The sequence below is a fragment of the Thunnus thynnus genome, chromosome 11 (genome assembly GCF_963924715.1).
Source record: "Thunnus thynnus chromosome 11, fThuThy2.1, whole genome shotgun sequence".
NCBI lineage: Eukaryota > Metazoa > Chordata > Actinopteri > Scombriformes > Scombridae > Thunnus > Thunnus thynnus.
The window spans coordinates 27,065,590-27,079,008 of record NC_089527.1 but is presented as its reverse complement, the minus strand read 5'-3'; the positions used below and the strand labels follow the sequence as shown (position 1 = coordinate 27,079,008).

At 41.6% G+C, this 13,419-nt stretch overlaps 1 protein-coding gene across 1 annotated transcript in view; it reads right to left on the bottom strand.

Moving 5' to 3' along the window:
- itgb5 (integrin, beta 5) overlaps positions 1–13,380 on the bottom strand; it is a 42,155-nt gene extending 28,775 nt beyond the window's left edge. The window contains exons 1-9 of the mRNA XM_067604232.1: positions 12,396–13,380; positions 11,530–11,615; positions 11,097–11,304; positions 10,738–10,987; positions 9,633–9,801; positions 8,051–8,209; positions 6,243–6,338; positions 6,042–6,131; positions 3,612–3,746 (exon numbers count right to left, since the gene is read on the bottom strand). Coding sequence (XP_067460333.1) covers positions 3,612–3,746; positions 6,042–6,131; positions 6,243–6,338; positions 8,051–8,209; positions 9,633–9,801; positions 10,738–10,987; positions 11,097–11,304; positions 11,530–11,615; positions 12,396–12,474 — 1,272 coding nt within the window. The 5' untranslated portion in view covers positions 12,475–13,380. The remainder of the gene's footprint in view (positions 1–3,611; positions 3,747–6,041; positions 6,132–6,242; positions 6,339–8,050; positions 8,210–9,632; positions 9,802–10,737; positions 10,988–11,096; positions 11,305–11,529; positions 11,616–12,395) is intronic.
- Between the last annotated feature and the right edge of the window lie 39 nt (positions 13,381–13,419).

Below are 13,419 nucleotides of genomic sequence, written 5' to 3'. Positions count from 1 at the left end.
GAATTCTTATGACTGCTTGAAATTAAATTAACTGAGACAAAACCCATAGAAAAGGTCAAACAAAACACTGCATAACCCAATTCAAACGTTTCTGGTTTATTTGGAAAAAAAACAGTCTTCAAAAAGAAGGACCTGTGTGGTATGTTAGCGCAGACTTGGCTTCATTTATATGCATGAGTCTATTCAGTAGTCATACAGTTCTGTGAGTGTTACAGTGAAAAGGATGCTGGCTTAACTACATACACTCCAGCTAGCATTTCTACTCCTGCCAGATTATTTCTTTCATGGCTTGCAGTTTCACAGGCCTCCTCCTGTCTACTTTTGTGTGAGGTCATTGACATGCAGCATCAGGCTTGATGGCAAGCACACACAGACACAATGACTGACACCAGGGCCGTGGACTGGGCCATATCCTCAGTGAAAACTGGGAGGCTTGGCACACAGAGCACTGTGCTGCTACCCTCCATCTCCTTTCACCACGCTTGATAAAAGGACATGAGCGAGGCCCATCACCCGAGGTCTTTAGAGAACCCCCTTCTATTCACTGGTGTTATTCTGCCTCAATCGCCCTCAACTCCTCCACCACCCGTTCCCATCCTAAAACCATCCCAGGAAAATAAAGCAGCTGAGAGAAGAGCACAGGGGGGGATTTGGGGGAAGAATTCCAGCACGCAAAAGCTCCCTGTATGACAGCATGTATGAAGCTGCCCCTAACTAGCATTTTCAATAGATCCTGGACTCAATACAAATCTTAACTGAGGCCTGTATAGAATATTAAGTGACCACCAGAGGAAGGTCGGTGCAAAATTCACAGCGATTGGGATGTACCATCATCCTTTGCTTTTGTTCAGAGACAACATAAGAGAAAGCATTCCAACTGGGGCTGAGGCTAAAAGCCATGGAAAATACACAAGTCTTCAAACCTTCAGTATATTATTCTCAATGTACAAGACGTCCATAATCTTATCCATCAGAGGATCATCCAAAAATGCCACCTGAAAAGAGCTGATACCCATTTTCAGAGCTCAGAATGACCTGAGGTTTGGATCACCAAACAAATTCATCTTATAGTCTGGTTCTTTTGGGTTTTTTTGGTCTCTCTAAACTAATATGGCTGATCTTGGATAAACAGCATCACAAAACTAGTTATCAACAAGCTTGGGGGTTTCCAGTCAGGCTATGAGCACATTCACATGACGAAGATGGAGTTCTTGATTACAAACTAATCACATGCGACATCAACAAATCAAGAGTGAAGTATTCAATATGAGATTGGAGGAAACTGTTGATATCTGTGGAGACATTAAGTTAAGACAGTCATATTCAGCAAGGCAAACGATATAAAATGAAATCAAACAACTAGAATAGAAAAAGAACTCATAGAAATTGTTGAAATTGGAAGAGAAATAGAGATTGAAGGGCTGCGCAGAGTACCAGAGGAAGGACAAAGTCCTGTGACACCTCTAAGGACATGTTCAGACTGAAAATAAAACTGTTAAAAAAATGCAATGGGCTGCGTTGATGCGGGCATGTTGCTACAGGTACAAGTGAGAAGACGAATGATCCGGAAAGGCTTCTTGTATCCATGAGTTTGAGTATCAGACACCAAAACACAGCGCAGCAGTTTAAAACACTGAAACTAAAATAACGAAACAGGTTTTCACAACTCAGGAAAGTTATCACAGATGGGAGCAATCAATTTTATCCTCAGCATTGACAATTGCAAGGTAAAAGTTCAGCCAAGCTCAATATTTTTACTGGACGATCCTGCATTTTTGTCTTGTTGTCTTGGTCTTGTTGTTGGTCTGAACGCCTAAGGACAGACTTTAACTTTTTCCCATAGATAGCTTTTCCCACTCTTGACTAAAACCAGCTGAGAGGCAAAGGAGCAAATATTCCCTTGGGAGCAATCTCTGCCAAGAGAGTTGTGTGATAATAAATCTAGTACTTATCTGATAGACGAGCATTACCTAGCACTTAAATACAATTTACAAATCAGTCAAATTAATTATTAAACTGCACAGATCCACACCTACAGGAAAAACTAGGAAATTGGTTGAGGCAGGGAGAGATTGTGAGCTGCAACACTTGCATCCTGGAGTCAAAAGTAGAGCTGACAGAGGTTTACAGTCAGTTAGTCACGGTGACTTTCATTACTGTGGCTACTTTTCTTCACGTGCGCCAATACTGTCTCTTTGGTAACAGTGAAGAGAAATATCAACTCCCTCCCCCACATCTCAGTTAGATTTCATCAGACAGGAACTCGTTCTAAGAAGATACAAAGGTCACACTGCATTCGTCCCAGACTGCCAAGTCACAACTTTCTTTCTTTAATCATTATCTGTGAGGGTTGAGCATGGGTCAGAATGATTAAGGCTGGATGATATGACCTAAAATCTACACCAGAATAAAGCTTCACATTCACCCTGGGAATAATAAATGTAACAATGACTTTTCTTAAATACATCAGTGCAAGATATTTCCTTTCTCATGTTGCTAGGGTTGGGATTATGATAATATAGTAACTAGGATGAGTGAATTTAGGCTGACAAATAAAATCAGTACAGTTTTCTAAGGCACACCTAAGATAAACTTCTCTATAATGAATCTGTGCACAGTGTGAGAATTGAAACCTGGTTCAAATCTGCAGCCTTCACCAGGCATGAGAGATGTTGTCGAACAGAGTTACGACCTCTCCAGTAGTAAAGGTTCATGTCCTCTCCTGTGTGCTACGCTGTCTTCACCTGCATAATTATTGTCTTCTGCTGAAAAATATGAAGACGTTTTTGTGAAACCCCAGAGCACTCATGCAATGGAATTTGTATCTGTAGCAGAACACCTGTGCATGTGGACAGTATTTTTTACAGGTTTCAGTAAATTTTAAGTTACAGAGAAAGTAGTTTCTTCTCACATCTTCACAACTCAGTTACACTTCCTGAAATCCCTCGCCGCACCCTCTCAGATCCTTAACCGCATCTTGCATTTTCTAGCATTACATTTCTGTCACGTTTGCTGCAGTAAAAATGAGGAAACATATACTTTTAACCTGCACGTGAACGGATGCAGTGAGAGTAGCGATCCTGGAGAATTCATTCTTGCAAAACAAAAATATATTTTTCAAGTGTCTCAATCAAGCTTGTTGCAAAAATACAGTCATAGAAGGGAGGCTAGATAATGTTATCCAAATATAATGTCATATGCAAACTTAATTATACACATATAACAGTAAAATAATTCACAAATGGAGTCATGTAAGTGTATGTTTTTCTAGGACAATAATATAACCTGAACAGCCTGAAGCTTACAGGTCAAAACTGAAAACTGCATGCGGCTGACGATCTGCTGCTTTCAGAAGATCATTGAGCCAAATATATTCATGGAAAATGTAATTTATTCAAAACCAGGCATCTCGAAGATGACAAAATCACTAAATCCTCTCTGCTGCTGAGTATACATTAGAGGAGATCTTGAAGCCCCGTTAAAGCACTAAAACGTTGTAGGTGAAGACAACCAGGCTGCTAAAATACTCCACGTTTTCCTGGATCAACAGGATGCGTAAAACATTTATGGTGTGAGATGAGCTGGACGGGGGAGTGTGGACATAGACTCACAGTGTCTCCAATCTTCAAGTCGGCACACTTCCTGAGGCCTGGCAGCGGTTGTCCATCCTGGCAGGTGGCGGTGAAGGAAAGGCTGATGTCCTCCGGGTGGTCCCACACTGTCAGCTCCACTTTAGAACGGATGTTCTGAGGAGAACACAGCCGGGAGGACATATAGTTTGTTGGTACAGAGGATAAAGGTTTTCAAATGAGATTACTTTTATTGCACAGTAAAAGAAATACCTTTCAGGCTTTGCTGCGACAGCGCACCAGGGATTTCTAGCAATTATCATCGTAAACATACAGTAAACCCTCTTCAGTGATGTCTCCCAGATAGAAATCTATATATTGAAACCACCTCAGTCTGTCTTTTCATGCATGCGACTCTGCTTACATGCATGAACAGAGTGGAAAAGAGCGAAACATGGGGAATGCACTGCCCTGGTTACAAACATTTTTATAGTCAGTCTTACCAAAACCACAAGCGCTGTGCATGGATGCAGGTCATACGTGTGTGAATGTGAAATACCATCGATGTCTGCAACGCCTGCTGCATCTGGCTCTGTGCAACATACTGTATGCAGACCCAATCTGCAGTCATTCATGCACATTTATTGTGACATAACTGTGTCAAGGATAAATCAGGATCGTATTCGGTGCACATGGATAAACATGCCCTCCCTCACTCACTCTCTCTCTCTCTCTCTCAAACACACTTACACTTATTTGACCCTGAACACAATCACAACAAGCAGCAGCTTTGTGCCACAATCAAACTTGGGGGAAAAATGAGTTGGTTATACAACGTAACCTCGCAGTATTTGGCAAAGCCTATCTAACTAACAACCCCAGCGTGGTGGATATAATGTGGCAGCTGGAATGTTAATAAGACCGTGAGTCAAAGCGCTTCATTCAAGCTCACTCCCACACGCTGAGCACGTCAAGTCTGCGTTTGACACAAGTTTCTGTCCCGAAGAATACACCGCCACGGGCCAAAACAAGATGCAGTTCCTCCTGACTGAGGCAAGGAAAAATCTGAACAACCACACAGGAAAACATTTAGGGAAAGGTTGACTACATGCGATCGAGTTCTTTGGTTTCAAAAAGCACAAAAACAAAACAAAAAGGTTTTTAAGGCAGGCGATAAGATGAACATCAGGGATCAGTTTAGAGGCCAGACAGAGGGGGGGGGGTGGGCTACATACCAGAGAATAATGTGATTCATTCATTACCCAATACGTTAAACATTATTAGTTCATATGTGTCTATTAGTAACACTCATCTACATCTAACTTAAATTCCCACCACTGTTTTCTTTATTCCTAAATCGGCCTGCTTTAAGTCACCTATAATAAGTTCAAACTGCTGCATAAAGATTTTCAACCCATCACATCTTATAAACCATTTAAACCTCCATATAAGAGCTTTAATAAACTAAATTGAATTCTGTTGATATACAGTACCAGTCAAAAGTTTGGACACACTTTCTCATCTAAGTGAACGTGAAGGTGTGTCCAAACTTTTGACTGGTTCTGTATAAGTTCTAACTAGACCAGAGATCTGAGCACTACTGGTGTGTTACATCATCATCATCATCATCACAAAACAAAGACCCAAAGTTCTTCAAAGCCCGGGATGATTAGCTGCTGCAGCATCAAGCCTGAAGTGAAAGGAGGGAAGAACTGGAGGACAGTGAACCTTCTACTGTTGGACTAAGTGAAGCTGCCGTCACTGTTTTTTGCAATTTATAACCAGTAACAGATTGTACATTAGTCATTCAAAGTGTATTACAGTAGCATCGATGCTACTTTGCAAAAATTCATTTCACTGGCTCCGACTCTCAAGGTTTAACTCAGGTAATGATATTTTATATTTTTGCCTTCAGCGCAGCTGTCCCAATACAAGGCTACAATTAATGATTATTTTCATTACTGATTCATTTTTGCATTATTTTGTCAATGACTGATCAATCATTTGGTTTAACAAAATGTAATAAAATAGGAATAAATTCTCATCCCAATGTCTTCAAATTGCTTGTTTAGTCCAAACCCAAATATATCTGATTTATTTTTTTTATTTATTTATTTTTTTTAAAACATGGAATATTGTCTGTTGACTAATCAATTAATCGATTAAATTTTTATGCATTATCCTTAAAAGAAATAACTGTTGGAAAAAATCTAAATGGCTACAAAGTCAGCTGTTAAAACCACATTCACGTTGCTCCACCGAAATGAGAAAACCAGCTTTTGTGCAACCAGCCGTGTCAGCTGGAGGCTCATTAACTGTCACAGTAGTGGGAAACACTTAAAAGAATTTCCCTCCATCTTCCTCCCCCTCTTCTTATCTTTCTTCTCAAAATCCATCTGTGTTGACTCTCTCACACACAAACTCATAAACAGGAAACTGACAGATATGCCGGCACAGATTTTCTTTACTCACATTATAGGCATTGATGATCAGCTGAATGACATTCTTAGAGTCCTGGTCCAGGATTTCTACTGTAGTTCCAGGTATGAGTGCAGTGAAATTCTTTTGAAAGACATGAAATAAAAGAGATAATATTTGTTGTTTCAGATTTACAGATATAGGGAAAGTGGTTGATCTTTGAGTCACGAAGACAAAATGGCAAAATTAAAGTACCTTATAAATAACGTAAAGCCGTTTTGTCACTGCAAAGATGAGAAAGATATTATTTTCCGCCAGTTTCTCCCCCAGGAGTGCCAGAGAGGGATAGTCCTGTAAATAGAGAGAGAAAACATGGGGAGTTATGGGTAGTTATGTCCACATATACCGTATATAGTAAGGAAGCTACGCCAACGGATGTGGTTGCTGTTCTGCCCTCAGTGTTGTATTTACATTGGTCCGTCTGCTGACCTTTTGACACCGGAGTTAAAGCTGGTGTGGTTTCTTCTTTTAGGCAAGATCACATTTCAGTATCACAAATAAAGAAGTTCGCTAGAAGTCCAGATTGCAGTGAGAGATGTGGTTATTGTGACTGGACACAATTCAGTAAATACTGAGATTTCTGTTTTAGATGGACCAAGAAAAAATACTTCCAGTGATTTGTATCAACGGTCAAACTCCAAAAACAGAAATGGGGAACAGTTTGACTGGATTCTATTTCTCCGTCTCTTCCTGGGGTCAAAGTATTTAGGAATTATAGGGCAGAAGTCCAAGATAAATGTGTATTCAAGATAAATTCTCTCCTTTAACAAATATATTTCTATACTGTAGCTCTTGTATGATGACACTATCGATTAGTCTTTTGAAATAAGGAGGAAAATAAACCAGGAAGACATTAAATGGGAGCACGGTGCCATTCATATGATATTAATCCATTTTTATTGCATTAGTCCTCTGGCTTCTTCAGACCTTGTATAAACTAATCATGTGTCAAAGACATTCTTTGTGTGATTTACTGCATCTAATTAAAAAAAATCTACTGGCTCCTGATTGGCGTAATATATCATATCAAAACTATTCTTTGGTATCTTAAGTGTCAGTTGGAAGAGTTTGGTTGATATGTAGGTGAGATATGTACTCTTGAACTGTGTATTTACAAGTCAACGGTTTCTGTGGTTTTACTAGGAAGCCTCCAGGTGTTGAAGTGTGTATTGGTTCCTCCCTCTACAATTACTACCAAACACTGTTGCTATTAATAAGCATTTGTTGTTACTCAAGTTGCCTGGTTGAACAAGAATTCGAAAAATGCCTCGTTTTACAGTAGGTAGAGGTGTAGTCAGCGATTCTAATCTAATACGCAGCTATTGTCTCCTCATTGTCCGCTAGCTGTCCGTTCTGTGTGTGCGCTGAAAAAAGTCCGATATTCATACACAGCACAGGTTCTGTAAATGGGAAACATACAAAGTGGTTCGGTCCGCGCCACACTACACTTATTGCGGCCAATCGGCGGGGAGCGTTTGCCCTGTAGCTGACATGAAAACTGTTTCAGTTCTGTTATATTTCTGCTGCCGGTCAGCTCAGTGAAGGCGGTTTGTCCGGCAGCTGGCCTCTCAGCTCCCCCAGAAGCTGCAGCTGACAGACGGCTGCTTCTGTGGACAGAGATGCTGAACGAAGGTCGAGTGAGAAGTGGAGAAGCTGCAGAAAGGCGGAGCGCGTGGATGGACATGAGACAACATTTTTCTCCGCTCGTGATAATGTGTGGGAGGAATAGAAGGGTCTCTCAGGCTGACGCATCGCTCTGGATTCTGCCATATTTGTTTTATGGTCAGCTAGCCCAGTTGTTAAGTTCGTTGCCTTGGCAATGCACGTCAATAAATTTGGGGGGCTGAGGTATTTGTTTGTTAGTTTAGTTCAAATGTCAACAATCTTGCTCCAGAATCACTGACTCCACCTTTAAGCTGAACTATAAAAGTCTTTCTTTGGAATAAAAACTAGAAAAGTCCCTAAATTCCAGGTTTTAAGTTTCTTGGGGAAGCTCCTCTTACCATCTTAGTTGAAGCACTGTACTCGTTCTTATTGAGGTGGCACTGTCCATCATGAGGTTGGACGAGGCCTCCCAGCCTGCCGTCCAGAGCAAGGTGTGGCACGTCGTCTGTGGCAAACACCAACAGATGGTAGGCCTCCTTCCTCCAGCCTATCTCCTCCTGTTTACAAGGCATAGTAGGTTATGACACACAGGAGATGTTTTTTGGGATCCTTCTCACAACTTTATTACTATTACTTCGGTTTGGTTGGTAGGATTACACTAAAGGATGATCTGGAAATGTGATTAGAGCAAATATGGCGGGAGGCATTCCTAGAATAGATGATAGAAACAATTTATCTGCACTTGTGTAAATCTATTTTTATTTAACTAAAAGCAAATTCTGGACACTTTACCATTTACCACTCTACACAAGCATGGGAACCACTGATCCAAACACACACAAAAACAGTGAAAGTGTAACAACAGCCAGAGCTTTCTGCAGCAGGCCCAGGCATTATCAATAGGAAACAACAGGCAGCGGCAGAATGAGCGTTTTACAGAGTGCTGACTAATGCCTGACACTAAAGAAACATAACATTTCAACCAGTGAGGAGTAGGTTATTAAAATTCCATTGTCCATTATTTAACCTGTACAGTATACAAAAGGGCTGTGAGAGACGTCCCTATCAGAGGCTTCTATTACTGTTTGAGGCAGAACTATAGCGACTATTCAGCTAAGAAGGAAACATGTCTGAGAAGGCTGGACTGTTGGACTGTGTACCCTTGGTTTGACGTCTACTGACGACTATTTCCTGTTGTTGAGGTTATACTGTACAAAGGAAGCAATTACGTTGCAAGGAGACCAACTGTGTTCAACTCATAGAGAAGGCAAAAATATTAAAAAGTAATTTCAACAAAGAAATGAAGTACAAACCATATCCAGCAGGATTCTCACTTTGTCATGATGATAAATCATAACAGTCTGCTTCAAGCACTCCCCTCCGTATGGATTTGAAGATCCACACGAGCATGGCTATTTTAATAATTAACTCATCTTCTGCTTTATCTCCTAATAAAGCAATTAACTTAAGTCATATTCATGTTGAAACCCTTCATATATAATGGCTAACCTGATTTACAGTATAAAATTAGAATAGCCCAGATCAATCAGGCTTTCGGACAGCACCAGCCCAGCCTCCTAGTAACTAGTGTGTGTTTGAAATAGTGCAGCTCGAGTAAATTACAAGGCAGGAGCTACTTGGAGGGAGTCATTCTCTTCCTGTTGAAAACAATTAAATTGGCGGAGGAAAACAGGGATATGACTGGGCCTGTGAGTGACTCGTCCTCATGTTTAACCAGCTGCACCAGACTGCACTTCCTGTCTATCCCCCCTGGTGCTTTTAATTAACAGGCAAATAGGCCAGTTGCTTGTCAAGGGGGGAATCTCAGTAGTTTCACAGGAGCTTTTCCCTCCAACTGAACTAAAGTGTGCTGTCACTGACTGCAGTCGGGGGTCATCTAAAAGGAAGCATTGGAAGAGGGCGTTGACTAAGACAACTCAATAGTGAATGAATAAAAAAAGATTAAAAAACACTTGTCACCTTACAAACAGCAGCCTGCAGGATGGCGTCAAATCCGCCCTCTGGCGCATCCCGGTTGCGAGATACCATCTGCTTCTGCACCTCTTCATTGAAACGGTCCACTTTGTCAGTCAGCGAGACGATGTGGCGGAAACCGAAGGAGGGAACACAGTTGGGGAACAGTTTGTATCTGTGAAGGGTGACAGATAGGAAGAGATCCAGACATTTCCTCGGAAAGTCACATCAGGACAATATTGACAGGAGCAAAAGGCCTTGTATACGCAAAATGATAAAAGTTGACCAGATTTGTATGAGGTTAATGAAACATTTGCATCAGTCCTAGCAGGATTATTTTAACGGGTCATTGACTGTACATTTTGCTTTGACAGCAGCTTAAAACGCAAAATCCATTTTTAAAGATCCAGTTGCTCTAAATGTAGGCCGTTCTCTCATTTTGTATTAATGGAGTGAGCAATGGCAAAAGTGGGCTGGGGCTGCTTAGGGGTCAAAATGTCGTCATCTATCCCTTTAACATTTTCCTGCCGTGCTCCAGTGTGTGTGACTAACACACACACACACACACACACACACACACACACACATGCATGCACACAACACAGGCCGTAACCTAGATGAGAAGTGATGCGCGATGGCGGACAGCGAGTTAGTGCAGTGCGGTCTCACCTCCGGGGCAAACATCGTGTGCCACAGCTTTTTACCATCTATCTGTTCTGCTCCCTTTCAGTTTGCCCGCATCAGCGAGGCTGAGGAGTGTGGGAGGAGAGGGGCCATTTTGAACTCTGCTTTATCAAATATGAAAAATCTCCAATTGCAGAATATCTAACGATATATAATTCATGAATGTGCAGAAATAGAATGTGTGGGCTTAGAGTAAAACATTATTTCAGGATTTCCCTTTCATTTGCTTTGACACATTTACATCAAGAGAGAAGAGTTGTTAAGGTTCATCTCACATACAGTCTTGTACAGTTTGTTTAGTTGAGCTACATTTAAATTGGGCTGGTATACCAATAATATCAATCTATCCATTTAGAATTTGAATCCAAAAATCATCAAGGCACAATCCCATTTAAACCGTGCTGTAAATCCTGCTGCCACTACCCACCCATTGCACGGATTCTCCTGATACTTGGGTGATGTGTAGGAGAAGGGGGAGATGTTTTTGTCCACAAAGGAACCGAAGCCCAGCCTGAAGTTGCTGGTGAGCTTGCCCATCTCCAGAGCCAGCTTGGTGCCAAGGTTACGGATGGTGTCCAGATCGTCTTTCATGGAAAGGGAGAGGTCCATCAGGTAGTAGAGATCCACTGGGTAGTCCTCCACCGGCCGCACTTGCAGCTCAAACCATGTTTGGTCCCCTGGGTGGCCGGTGGAAAGAATCTGTTAGCTCACTCAACCATCATTTTTAAGCATGTGAGCTGTTTATCCCAGACACTCTATGTTTAGACTATTGGAACTACTGCATACCTGGTCGCAGGCTGAGAGAGACCTTCTGAGGCATAATCTGGACGACATCATACTGGGTCGACCCTGATCCTTTAGGACTCAGCGGCCTGTTCAGCAGGACAGAGAAGCTGCTGGTGGGGTATTCGATGAACCTCCCCTCGCAGCCCCTCTTCTGCAGGTTTTGACTAAAATCGCAGCGTGATGTCAGAGTCCGTCCCCTCAAAAAATTCTGAAGTAAGAGAGCCACAAAACTTGCATCACTGATTGTTGTAACTCATAAAGAAACAGCAACGGTAAAATGTAATGATACATGTGGACCACAATAAATCATGTCACCACTGTGGAAAAGAAATATGTACGCACACTCATGCATGCACCCCTTCTCTGACTCCGTGCAACACCGTGCCTGCAACTGTGTATCATTCCTAATAATAATGTGACAGATAAGCTGTACCTCTTGTGCGCACCAGGCGCAACTGGGGTGAATTAGGAGGCATTCTTCACAGGATGTAGCGCTGCCACTCATGCATATGTTGAGACCTGAGAAGAGGGTAGGGAAATAAAAAATCATACAATGTGACATTTACAATGCTGAAACTGAAACAGTGTATTTCTGTTTATTATTATTTCAGTTTTATTGACAATGTATCCGAGAGATGCTGATTCACGTCTGTGGTCATGTTAGTAAGTGTTGTTGTATTGGACTGCATTATATTGATTTAGTCACGATCTTCCAATATGAATACAGTTCAATAAAACATCATCACATAACACAGCTCGACAAAAATGACCATTGCTCTTATACAGTGCCAAAAATATTTTAAAATGATAATATTCACAAAGATAACATGCATTCACAGCTGTTTCTATTTTTCTGGTAACCCGATGCGTTTGTGACACTATAGTGATTTTTTTTCTAACTAATAGCATTTGATCACTTTCATATTCCCTTGATATTAAGACCTGTGGAGAGCTGTAAAGCCTATGTGTGCAGGACATTTTAAAACTGTATTATACAGTACAAATTCTTTATTTTTAAAATGTAGCATTTGCATGTCAGTAAAAGTGTTTCATGGATAAATTTATACATAGATCTACATCTCATAGCCAGGTCTCCTTCACTGTAAACTGTCAATAAACAAACAATCAAACGTCTTGTTTTTCTCGCGTCCATGTAGCACCAGTTGACAGTGGCTGTGAACGTGTGTATAAGCTCCAAACACAGGCTTAGTGTGTGATGTCGTTGCAAAAACAGGCTGACAGCAGATATTCGTGATATTTTTTTTTTTTTCCAAAGCAGGCATCATGGCTTTGTCCTACCTCTGGCAGTGTGCAGAAATGTTTCCAGAAGCATGCAGCACACAGCCGCTCGCCACATCCACGTCCCCGGGCTCCACATGGTGTCACTCGGCGTGTTTATCGACGCTATGTGAAAAGATTTCTCTATTCTTAGTTGACACAAATCCTCTCACTTTACCATCAGACCTCTGGATTTAGTCCAGATGATCAGAGCAAACCACAACAGTACAGTGTGCTCAAACCATCTCAGCTCCACTGAAGCGTTTGTTTTCTGCTCTTGATGAAGGCTCCGTGTGAAATCAGGGACAGTCTTCCATTGTTTTAAGCTGTGCAGAAAGCGAGCGTTCCTCAGCGTCCTGTTGATCTGCTTGTTGAACTCAAGACGGATGAGTTTCTGTGTTTGGACGCCTCTGCAGCCTTCCACGTCCTGACTACTTCACCCATAGCTGCCAGCAACTCCAAGACTTCTCCGTCGATTTCATGTTCCGGTCCGATACAGTCAAAGTCTGTGCAAAGATGACGTGGAAGAGAAAACAATAAAGGTCATTAGATCAAATAAATACACACAGTTCAAGCTCTGGTTGTCTTTTTCAGATTTGAGTGTTGCTTGTTCGGTGTCCGGTTTGAGTCCCAGCTGGAATCTCCGCCCATTCCCAACTAGGGATTACATTAACCCCTTCACTGCTTTGCTGAACAGTCGGCACCATATTGTGGTTAACACCCGCACAACCTGCACCCAGTTGTTGCGGACACCTAGTGGTGGCCCTCATGGACTGGTTCAGGAACTATCAGGCCATCGACAGCAAAATCATTAGCAGTCTACTTTCCCGGTTTGTTGATGCAGTCTGGCACTCTAAATCAAGAGGCATTGTGATGCAGTAAGATGATATTTTGTACAGTCTTACAGAAGTTATTTACCGCTGAACCCCTCAACTGAAAATTCAACATTTTAAGTTTCATAGCTCTCTTCTCCTCCTGATGGCTGGCGTATCTACAGTAACATACCAGTTTAGCTTTTTCAATCCAGTTAGGACTATGTGTCAGA